The sequence below is a fragment of the Artemia sp. Qi Xiang Cuo genome, chromosome 13 (assembly GCF_049724085.1).
Source record: "Artemia sp. Qi Xiang Cuo chromosome 13, ASM4972408v1, whole genome shotgun sequence".
NCBI classification, from domain to species: domain Eukaryota; kingdom Metazoa; phylum Arthropoda; class Branchiopoda; order Anostraca; family Artemiidae; genus Artemia; species Artemia sp. Qi Xiang Cuo.
In genome coordinates this window covers 62,368,723-62,381,289 of record NC_142806.1, presented here as the reverse complement: position 1 = coordinate 62,381,289, position 12,567 = coordinate 62,368,723, and the positions used below count along the sequence as shown (strand labels likewise).

The 12,567-nt window shown below is 33.4% G+C and overlaps 1 protein-coding gene across 1 annotated transcript in view; it reads right to left on the bottom strand.

Moving 5' to 3' along the window:
• Window positions 1-3,886: 3,886 nt before the first annotated feature.
• Window positions 3,887-12,567, bottom strand: part of LOC148945524 (uncharacterized) — a 56,458-nt gene continuing 47,777 nt past the window's right edge. Inside the window, exon 3 of the mRNA XM_089099190.1 lies at window positions 3,887-4,310. Coding sequence (XP_088955316.1) covers window positions 3,940-4,310 — 371 coding nt within the window. The 3' untranslated portion in view covers window positions 3,887-3,939. The remainder of the gene's footprint in view (window positions 4,311-12,567) is intronic.

The following is a 12,567-nucleotide window of genomic DNA, read 5'->3' as shown; positions in this document are numbered from 1 at the left end:
GGAAAGTATTACATTAATCTTGCTAAATCAATTTGAAACCTATTGGGAAATTACCCCTGATGGCAGTATTCTATTTGACTTGGCACCAAGAACATAAATCAAATAATCAATGTATTCAATTTGCATCCAAATACAAATTCTATTGCATACCTTCGGATTTCCTCGATCCTATTTAAAGTGTTAACAACACCCTTAGCACTGTTAATAGCAGTCCATCAACTTTAAACATGGGTATTGGCTATGAATCTTCCAAACAGGGAAGAATATTGAACATTTTTATCTTCTTGGCCTACCGTATACGTTCTAAAAACTTCACTTTAAAAACTTTCTTGAGCAAAGTGAAAAATCTATTATTCAAAATCAGAAGCGCGGAAAAGATTTATCGACCAAAATTTGTGGTTTTCATACACTATTATATTTGTAAATATACTTACAGCGTATTTCTTAACATTGACAGTGACAATCTTCAATTGACTGAAATTCCAGTTGAATACTCTTTCCTACCTGTATAATACAAATTTTGGTGCCCCAAGAGTAAACTGCTTTTAAAATTTATGTAATTTTTCTTATGAATAAAATGTGTGTGTATAAAAAACTGTGTCGTTTAGATTTCTTCCTCCACGCATAAGTAATCTTCGAAAATGATAAGTGGCAGCAGTTCGTTAGGATTCAACTTGTATTCATCTTGGCAGGCAAAGTCAGGGTTACATTTTCTTAAAGATATTGTAACGTCAGGAAGCAACTTGTATTCATCATGGCATGGAAAGTCAGGGTCACATTTTCTTAAATATATTGTATCGTCAATTTATTATATCTATTTGTGAAGTCAAAAATTTTATTCTTATTCATATTATACATTTCACGTGTTTCAATTTGCCTATGCAAAACATTCTCACACATCAAATTCTCATATGAAGAATCATTTTCTGTATCAGCGAAATAAAAGCCTGTAAGTTTATAATCATAGTAGCCGATAGCTTCACAGCGATGTCTTTAAAACCAAAATCTTTTATTATTCCAGCAATTCCAGCGTAGACCAAGTTCTTCTTCCCAAAGCAATTTAAAACCACGATGATACCAGTCTCTTAATAACAAACTCAAATCACGTTTATAGTTTTTTTTGCAATTATGCCAGGGTAAGTATTTTCACATTGATCCCATTTATTGTAGTGACAATAGGAGCACAGGAAATCTCTAGTAGAAGAGTCACAAATCTCTTTGAGACAGGAATTACAGTCTTGAATGTTCACTGCGTAGACTCTATGTAATTTACAAAGATTGTATAATCTATATTTTTCACTATAGACATCAACAAAATTACAATTCTCCCAGGATGACCAGCTGCCTAATGTGTACAAGCATAATTGATATATGTAAAACATTTTTCGAAGTTGAATGTTTGTCTTCCAAAAAGAAACTGACCGGGAAAAATGAATGTCTTCTAGGAGGAGTGACGTTAAAAAACTCGTTTAGATGAGGTTTATCGATCTATTTCTTGTTGCTATGCAAAAAATGGCCGTCTAGGTACTGGTTAAAAGCAAAATCTCAATATTATTTTTTTTATTTCTTTCAATTAATATAGATATAAATTGAGTAAATGCATCTGGGCCATTACATAAAAGTTTCATGCAATAGTCAAAAGATGGGAATTCATTTCTTAATATATCGTTAACCATTCCTTGAGAAAATATTTTCCTTTGAAGAGATAACTGTAGAAAATTATTATCTAGAATTAAACACTTTTCCAGTTTTACTAGATTGCGTAAGATATTTTGGTTCTCTTATCCCGACACTCTCACAACCAATTCTAAACTCTGGTTAGTAACAAACTTGTCCCTTTCTAGAGATTTATTCATGGTTTAATAAATGTTTTCGTGGATATTATTGGTGCTTACATGGGGGTTGTTTATCATTAATTCAATTTTAATTTCCTTGAAGATAATCTCCGCTAGTGCCGTTTTTGTTTTAGTCGAGATTTATCTGTCTGTTCCAAAATTATTTTTACGTAAGTAAAATTTGCGGCATCTAGACTATATATATATTGTATATGGTTTTGACGGTACCTTTCCTTGAGTGGTAGTAGTAGGAGGTCGGTGATAAGACCTATCACCGGGTAACGTTCAACCATCAGCAGAAAGTCGACCTTCTTCATCAACTAAAAGGCTTATGTTTGCGTTCTTCTTCAACACTAACTTCTCTGGAGATACTAATCTCGCAGTTCCATCTCTATAACGCTTGAATTTTCTTGGTAGTTAAAAAAAAATTAACTCCTTACTGCTGTGGCAACGCACGCATACATATGCAATAAGATTGCCATTAGCACTTGGTTCGTAATTCAAAGATTTCTCTTTCTCAGCATTCAATGATACTACAACTTTGGTATGTACGCAAGTCCTCTTGGAATATTTGATCTTCACTTTTTTTTTGAAACAATAAGATTTTTATCCTCTCGATGCAGAAACAAAACTGAAACAATGTCACGCAAGATTGTGACAACTCCAATTACAAAATAGCCGAATGTAAACACCAATGTGACGCAGCACGCACCTACTATCGTGACCGGTCGTACTGCAGGTCAAGTGGGAATCTATGACGTCATGGGAATACGGGGTCGTGTCTTTCAGGACCTCATGGGAATCTGGGGGTGTTTCTTCCAGAGCCTCAAGGGAATCTTGCCATGGACCCCATGAAAACCATGGAGCCAGTATTATTTTATAGTATTATTTTACATTTAGAGGGGTGTTCCCTATTTTTGATAATCGGGCAAATTCTTTGAAGCTTATAGATTGTTATGGGTACAATTAAACTTAATGAAACATACATTTGGAATCAACACAATATATAATTTCGTTTTATATCTGTTTTATCTAAATTCCGTTTTGTATTGTTTCTGTTATTATTAAGCCACATGACCCCTTAGTCATAGTTTGCTACCACAAACTGTTTGAAACAAAAACGTTCATTTAGTGCACACAGCAGAAAACAGATTCATTCCAAAGCTACAAATTCAAATTCATTTTAGTTTTTTCTGTAGGAACATAACGTCAAACAATTTTCAGATGAAGTTGTATTTTTTTGGAAGGGGGAAGTAGGGTGGAAAAATAAGTTTGAAAGTATGCTTTAAGCTTTAATTAAAAGAAAACATTCAAAATTGTAATAGAAACTACAAAGTCTCAGTTTTTGGGGTGTGTGGTAGGGAGGGTTCAAATGCTCTCGGTGAATATTCATTTCCAGTGAGTAGCCCCAGTGGCTTTCAATAGATGGTCAGAAATATGGACACAAAAAATCACATTATTTTTATTACATCCATCTTATAAAATATACATAAATATATAATATTAATGCTACTTAATTTATTCAAAAATTCAAATTATCACCAAGCATAGAAATGGAAGTTAAGTAGCTATTTGAAATTTTAAAGAGCAGAAATTGACACTAGAAAATGGTTCAATTGAAAATCAAAGTTATAAGCAAGCCGTAACACGACGTATCTCTGCGTAGGAAATAAGTAGCTATAACAATCCATCATACCAATAACAATCCAAGACTCTATTTATTGCTGTTTATCCGTTCTCCTCGTTTTTTTCTTTTTTTTGAAAAGAAGTCTTCCCTTGAAACCAAATAGTTTTTCAATGCTGTTTATTATGTTTGAAAAAGTCTAGCTAAGGATATAGTCTTGAAAACTGGCAGCTAGTAAACCTTTTAACTATAAGCAAATGAATAACAAAAGACCTCAGATTATTTCAATGACAAATCCCGAAATAGCTTACTAGAAACATGTAGGTTACTATATCCAAAATATAAAATTTTGCTAGTTTAATAGAGAAGACCCAAAAACATATTTTAGAGAACCTAGGAGTATGTTTAAATTAAAGCAGGCCATGACTTCCGCTTTCAAACTTTATTATAAAAAAGTAACAATAAAACATATTAAATAGTTCAGAAGCTTCTTTTCAATACGAGGCGATCTTCTCCAAAATTAATAAAGTCATACCCACTGTTGGGTCTATTTAATTGTGATAACATGTTGAATGGTCGCTGAGACTGATATGGCTGCTGAGACTGATACGGTTGTTGAGACTGATACCGTTGTTGAGACTGATTTGGTGTATCCAACCCAATACCAGAGGACAATGGATCAGAATTCTTAGGGTTTTTTGAAGCTGATCCCAGTGGAGTCTTGGGGTTTACGCAATTCCAAAAGAGCTGAAATGGCTTTTTCTCAGGTGACTGGCTATTCGTCTGCAAGGTTGAGGCTGGTTGGCCCTGTCCAAAATTACCACTGTTTCCATATATTGAAGGATTCATTTCTAGAAAATATTTTTTTGAATACAGAGACAATTTAGCTAATGCGAAACATCCTTTGGAATAATGCATTCAAATAATTATCAACAAAATCTGATATCTATACTTTTCATAACCAAAACATAATTGGCACTTTACTGAATAAAAAGAACTGAAAGTGGATGATTATCAGTTTAATATAAATATAGTTTTTGAAGTTCTTAAGAACTTGAAAAAGAATTATTTATTTAAGTCAAAAAACAAAAACATTTAAAATATATTTTATTTTCAGTAAAATGCAAATTATTTTCGGGACTGGAGATGTCACCCCTAGTCATGGTGTTTGTCACCCCTAGTCATCTTAATTTTTGCTCGTTTTGAGTTTGTCTCGGTTATTTATTGTATTTTATGTTTGGTATTAGCTTTATTTTATTTATTGAAGGTTATTTGTGGTACTTTTACGCTTGGGAGATTATTTGACTTTATTTATGCTCGTTTTTGGTTTAATGGAGCTCATAACTTTCTTTAAGAAACTAAATTTTTGGGAAATATTTTAAATTACTATTTGTTCGCTTTTTATTGACATAGTCTTTTCATAGAAAAAATAATGTTTTATATCTTTTCGGTTTTTTTTATAAGATTCCATTGTTTGGCCTGCTATTTGTATGCTCGAGAAAATTGTTCAACAATTTTTAAATTTGACACGAATAGTACAGTTTAATTTAGTTTTATCCCTCCTCAAATTGACTTGAAAAATAAAGCATAATTCCTTTCCCCAAAAAATTATCTATGATTTTGAAAATCTAGATACGCTTAGACTCTTTTGATTTAGCTAAACTGTAAGAGCAAAAGTAGTAATAGTAGTAGTCCTGAAAGTTTCAACATAATAGTCGTTCATGAGATGTTGCTGAGATGTTTTATTGGCAACTAGTAAACACATAGTGCAAATTGATTTAATTTTAAACCAGTATTTAATCAGATCTGGTTTTAAATTACAAAACCTTGGGGTTGACATACCGTATTGGGTCCTCACAGTTACTGGACTTGAAATCATATTCGTAGCTACTATTGAGCGACGCCGCCTATGATATTGCTTATATGCCCTTTTGAAAACCTTCGTGCATACAGTTTTTTGCTTTAACTGGAATTCCCCTTAAACATATCCAAAAAGCTCTACCTTAATTTCCTTAGCGTCTTTTGTTGCAATAACAGTATTTACAGTGTACACATAGTGCTTTCTGGCAAGTTCTAAATCTGCAACATTTTACCCTTAAAGGTCTGACCTAATAGTGTAAGCCATTCCGGATATATTACTATGTCAGGTTTCCGAAAATCTACATGCTCTCAGCATTTACCTAAACGTTCCTCAAAAACTTCACCTTCATACCCATTGGTTGTGCTGTAGCAATAGTTGTAGTAGCAACTGAGCCGTCAGTTGTGGGGCGGGGGAGGGAGTGCCCCCAATGTTCTTGGGTACTCGGTAAAAAAAAATAAGTCGGCGAAACTTTTTGAGAACGTAGTCCAAATTGTTTGTTCAGTTAAATAAATACGACGAAAATACTGACATATCATCTACAGATATCTCGAACAATACAGAGATATAGAGATATAATAGATATACAAATATCTCTTAAGAACCATTCGCGGAAAAAAGCACTACAGTTCAATGCCCAGACTTGCAATATCATCACCGAAAACCTGCAGGTCCTTGTGATATGCGTTTTTCACAAAATGAAGGTTGTATGTGACACTTTTCAACAGACGGTTTTCTGTGTAGTGTTTTATCCGTTTATCAATCTGAGTATAGTGTTTTTCCATTTTTTTCTGTAGTGTTTTATAAGTTTGATTAATAACAGTGTTTTATCTGTATTTATGAGTTTATCAGTTAAAAGTATAAAAACCATAGTAATCAGTTTATAATCTAGAGTATGAGTTTATAGTTAAAATTATCATTTTTATCTGTAGTGCTTTATCAGTTTATCAGAAACTTTTCTTTAACTTAAGCCCCACCACAATTCGAAAAGATCATCTGTTGCAGCTGATAACCAATATTGTTCACTGCCTTCAATAAGTCCCATTTCAACATTTCACTTGTTGCTTCCCAAATACAAGATTTCAAGGTTACTGCTAAAGACTTTGGCTTGGTGAGGAGAAAAGTGCCTTGTAGGTATTTGAAGCGCTTGACAACTGGCATAATTTGTCGTTTCGGTATACTCTAATGCTCAATATTCAGTTTCCTTGATGTTTTTGAGTATCTCTTAACAGAAATCCGAGTATAGTCATAAGCATCGTTTGGGGGTGAGGTGGAGAGGATGGGTATTTGTATCTCATTGAATTTGGAAAAATATAAATTATTAATTAACTTAGAAACTGTTGCTCGTTGTTAGTTACAACTTCGCTTTATTGTTTTTCAATATAAAAAACGTAAAAATAGAGAATAGTCTCTATTTATGATACCAAACCTTCTTGTTGTTGTTGCTTTTCCATCTATTTCTTATAACCAATTACAAATAAAGAATCGGTATCAATTTACTATGGATTATTACTGAAATTAGTCACACTTCATGCAACGCCAGCGTTACATTCGTAATGTTTGATTCTGTATCAGCTTGCTCTGCAGGAAATATCTGCTGAAAGTAAGATAGGATGAATTTGAATAATATAAGTACATTTTTTTCATATTTAGATAATTTCTATGAACATATAAGGGTAGTGGTTTTACCAATTCATGTAGTAAATTACACAATATTTTGAAACTAACATTATGCTAATTATTGATAAAAAACAGTCGGCAGAAATGGTAAGCCAGTCGGTTGACTCCCTCACTCCCCTCCCCCTGACAGCCACGCAATTAACAACCCAGAGTAGCAGTACTAGCATTAGTAGCAGTATGGGCACATCAGCTTTGGTTTTTTCAACACCCCTTTCACCACACACTTAAAGTTTCAATTTAATACTATCAACTGATCCTGAAAAAAATCTGATACGTGCTCTTGGCAACATTTGGGGCAAAGTGTGTCTTGATTAAGTTCAATACAGTTATAATATTTTCATAATGTATAGCTTTAATACCTTCAGCCTTAGTAGCAGTAGTAGTAGTACCAGATGTAATAATAGTTGCTGAATCAGTAACAACAGTTGGACCAATAGTATTAGCATTAATTTTAGTGGCAGTAGTAGTTGTAAAACCAAAATAATAGCACCAGTAGTAGTAGGAGTATTAGTATTAGTACAAGTTAGAGCAGTAGCATAATGATGTAAATTTTGTATTTTTATTAATTCAGCGTCCCCGGCAACAAGCACTGTCAATTTCAACTTCATACACCAAACTGTGTATTCTCTACACGTCAGAGAATACGCAAGAGGGGAGTAATGTTAGTGTCCGATAATCCCAATTTTCTTATATGTAAGATTTGATAAATTCCAGGCAAGTCCCAATGATCACTAAAAAGGCATGGAAAAGGGAAGCACAAAAGCTCTCCTAACGTTGACTTCTTGGTTAGGGTTTTTTGTAACCAAGTACTAATAGGTATAAGCAGTAATGGTTTCAAAAAAGCAGCAGTATTATTAAAAGTAGTAGCATTAAATATTGTCTTTTGGTCCGTTGAGCATACCCCAAATGATACCCCAGAAGTTTCACTTTGATACAGTATTTCCTTCTAGAAATTTTATAGATGTGCCATTTTACTTCCTTTTGACCCCATGTTCATCTTAATACTCTTTGCCCTACAAGTAGTTGAAGTAGTTATTGGAGTAGTTTAGTAGCAAAAGCAGTAAAAGCAGCAGCGTTAGCTTTTTGCAGCATCCTCTGAAAGCTCCAACTTAACACCCACATCTATTCTAGAAATACTCTCTTTTGACCATCTGTAGGCAGAGTTTGTTTTTATTTAGGGGAAATTTCCATCAAAATTCCGTCAAATTCTCACCTTCATACTTAATCTAATGGTACTATTATCATAGTAGTAATGGTTATAGTAAGAGCAGTAGCAAAACCCATACTGTTGTATCAAAGGCAATGCTGTAGTGTTGCATATAGTAAAGGCCATACGGCACAAATGTTTTATTATTTATTATTTTTTCCCAGAGGCACTTCTTATGGAAGGGATCGTCGTAGAAACTTCCAAGGGGGGTTTCATTTGATTGGAAATCGAGAGTTCTAGTGATATTTTTGATAGTCAAAATTATTGGAGGCCAACTAGCTCCCCTCACGCCCATCATTCCCCCAAACACACCCAATCAAAATTTGAAATAGCCATTTTGTTCAGCATAGCTGATTTCCAGATAGAAAATATAATTTTGAGGAGGACACTCCGCCACAACCCTCAGGGCAAGAGTTTTTGGTTATGCCCTGGGGGCATATAAGGTTTCTATAGAAGGCATTGTCGTAGGAACTTCAAAAAATGCTGATTTGATGAGAAAATCGAAGGCCTAGTGCCCTTCCTAATAGTCACAAGTGATTGGAGGTCCCCAAACGCATCCAATCAAAATTTTAGTTAGCCATTTTGTGCAGTGTAGTTGATATCCAGGTATAAAAAATGTTTTTTGAGGAGGAAACTCCCCCACAACCCTTAGGGCAAGGGTTTTAAGTTATGTCCTGGGGGCATATATGGTTTTTATAGAAGGTGTTGTCGTAGAAACTTCAAAAAATGCTCATTCGATTGAAAATTCAAACTAAGAGTGTACAATAATCGAAAGTGATTGGATGGCAACTAGCCCCCCCACGACCATCCTTCCCCCCACCCCATCTAATCCAATTTTGTGATAGCCATTTTGTCTAGAGTAGTATATTTTCCAATAGAAAAGATATTGTTGAGGAGGAAAATCCTCCACAACCCTCAAGGCAAGGGTTTTAAATTATACCCTGTGGAGATATAAATTTTTTATAAAAGGCGATGTCGTAGAAACTTCAAAGAAGGCTCATTCAATTGGAAATTCATTCAAATGGGCTAGTGCCCATTTTAATAGTCAAAAGTGATTTGAGGGCAACTAATCCCCCTCTCACGTTTACCCTTTCCCCAAAAACATTTAATCAAGATTTTGAGACCGTCATTTTATTAAGCGTAGTTTTAAGTTCAGGAAATTAAGTCTTTGAGGATGGCAACTCCCTAAAATTATGCCCTGGGGGCATATAAGGTTTTGTATAGACTACATTGTCTTATAAACTTCAAAGAGGGCTCATTTAATTGGGAATTGAAAGTTCTAGTTCACTTTGTAAGCGTCAAAAGATATTGGAGGGTAACCAGCTTCCCCCCTCTTAAACCCTATTTTCCCAAATGCATCCAATAACAACTTTAAGATAGCTATTTTGTTAAAAATAGAATCAAGACTATACAACAAAAATTCTGGTGTTGACAAAACCCACCAGGGCCCGAGGGCAGGCGTTATAAGTTATGCCCTAGGGGCATATGTGGGTCTTATGGAAGGGATGCTCGTACTAACTTCACAGAGGTATCATTTGATTGGAAATTGAAAGTTCTAGTTAACTTTTTTAAAAGTGATTGGAGTCAAAAGAGATTGGAGGGGACCTAGCCCCTCCACGCCTTTTTTTCCTCAAACCCATCCAATAAGAAGTTCGAGACTGCTTTTTTTAAATAGTTCAAAGACCATATAACAAAAACTCAGGGTCAACGCAGCCCCCCCGGGCCTGAGGACGGGTGTTGTAAGTTATACCCTAGGGGAATATATGGTTCTTATTGAAGGGATATTCGTAAAAAATTCAGAGATGGCTCATTTGACTGGAAATTGAAACATCTAGTTAAGTTTCTTTGAGTCAAAAGATATTGCAGGGGAACTAGCCTCCACGCCCCTTTTCTCCAAATGCATCCAATAAAAATTTTGAGAAGGGCATTAATTCAAAAGTTTTTCAAAAGTCAGATAAAAAACTCAGGGGTTGTCAGAACCCCACAGGGCCTGGGGGCAGGCGTTGTAAGTTATAAAATTTGTATAGACAACATTATCGTATAAGCTTCAGAGAGGGCCATTTGATTGGATAGTGAAATCCAGTCCTTTTTAAGAGTCAAAAGTGATCAGAGGGCAGTTGGCCCCCAAGCCTTTTTTCCGCAATACATCTGATAAAAAGTATGAGGTAGCCATTTTGTTAAAAATAGTTCAAAGATAATGTAACAAAACTGCTTTATTTTTATTAATTTCGTTAAAAAAAAGTTAAAATGTCATATAATAATAACTCCTGTGTAGACACAGCCCCCCCCTCAGGGATCGGGCCGGGGTTGTAAGTATTACTCGGGGGGCATATATGGTTCTTACGGAAGGTATACTCGTTTAAACTTCAGAGAGGGCTCAATTGAATGGAAACAAAAAATTATAGTTCATTTTCTCAGAGTGAAAAAGCTTGGAGGGCAACTAGCCCTCCCACCCTCCACGCCTTTTGGCGTATCAGATGGATAAACCCATCCGATAAAAAATTTCAGGTAACCATTTAGTTAAAAATAGTTCAACCATCAGATATCGAAACTCCAGGGTCAACACATTTTCCCAGGGTCGAGGGAAAGAGGTTGTAAGTTATACTCTGGGGATTTGTTTGGTTTTTATAAAAGGAATACTCGTACAAACTTCAGAAAGGACTCATTTTATTGAAAATAGTAAGTTCTAGTTTACGTTTAAAGATTCAAAAGAGACCGAAGCTTAATCTAGCCGCCCCATGCCCTTTTTCCCTGAACCCATCCGATAAAAAGTTTGAGATAGCAACTTTGTTAAAAATAGTTCAAACATCAGATAATAAGAAACTCCGAGGTTGACACAAACACATTTTTTCAGTTTTATATTGTTACTTTGATATCAGTTTTGATACTTTTATGAATTTTTGATTATTTTTTTTAAGTTTGTTTTTGAAATGAGGAGTTTTTAAAACTTGAAATTTTTTGCAATCAAAAACGAAAAAATTAATTTAAAAAAATTTCCAAAAAAAAAATTTTTCAGAGAAAAGAAAAGACCATTTTAAACTTAAGCTCAGCAGATACAAATACCTTTTAAATTTCAAAGTAAAAACGACCAAAAATTACTATTAAAGCATAAATGAAACCCAAAAAGAACAAAAATTGAAGAAATAATCATAGCAAAAACATAAAACAAGTAATGATATAAATGAATAAATAGATATTAAAGCGAGTAATGCTTAAGTTGAATATGAAAATCAAGCTTTAGACGAAAAAAATATTTCCCTATTGAAGTACAAATGAAACTTAAAACGAACAGAAATTAAATAAACAATCAATGCAAACAAACATGCAATAAATATCCATGTAAATTAATAAATGAATATTAAAACAAGTGAAACCTGAATTAAATATGCAAATTAAGCTTGAAATAAACAAAAATCACCACAAACAAGAGTTTGGGTATGACCTCCTTCTTTCACTATAAAAGTCTAAAACCTACTGCGTCATTGGCACTTTACTGAAAATTATATGTGTCTTGAACAGTCCTGGAAAGTATTAACAACATCGAATTGAATATTTGATGCATAATGATATTAATTGTTGAAATATTCATCAGTTAAAGAATTTATTTCGCTGTAAATATATTTTTGTTTTCAATGCTGTAAGAACTGGAAAAGAAAGTATTTTTAATATAATCCGTTTTCAGTTAAGCGCCAATGACGCAGTAGGCTTTTGGTTTTTATTTACAATTATGAAAGGAGGCACTATCCAATCACTTGTTTGTAAGGAAACTATATTCGTCTTCAACAACTTTAAAAACAGTTAATAAATTAAACTGAATATTTGTTGTATAATGATATTAATTGCTGAAAGCTCATCAGTTCAAAATGTTATTATAATTTTAATGTTTGTTTTCAGAGATAAGTACAAAAGATAATATTTATCAAAAAATTGGTTTTCAGTAAAGCGTCAATGACGCAGTAGTTTTTAGACTTTTACAGTTAGAGAATGTAGTTTATAACCAAACTCTTGTTTGTGGCGATTTTTGTTTTTTTCAATATTAATTTTAATATTTTATTTAATTTTCTATATTTTTAATATTTATTTATTAATTTAAATTGATATATTTTTGATTTTTTTTTTAATTGATTTTTTATTTAATTTCTTTTCGTTTTAATTTTCATTTTTTCTTCAATAGAAAATATTTTTTTGTCTTAAGCTTGATTTTCACACTTAATCTAAGCATTACTAGCTTTACGATCTATTTATTCATTTACATCATTACTTCTTCTGTGTTTTTGCTTTGATTGTTTATTTAATTTCTGTTCGTTTTGGGTTTCATTTATGCTGTAATAGTAATTTCTGGTTGTTTTGAGTTTGAAATTTA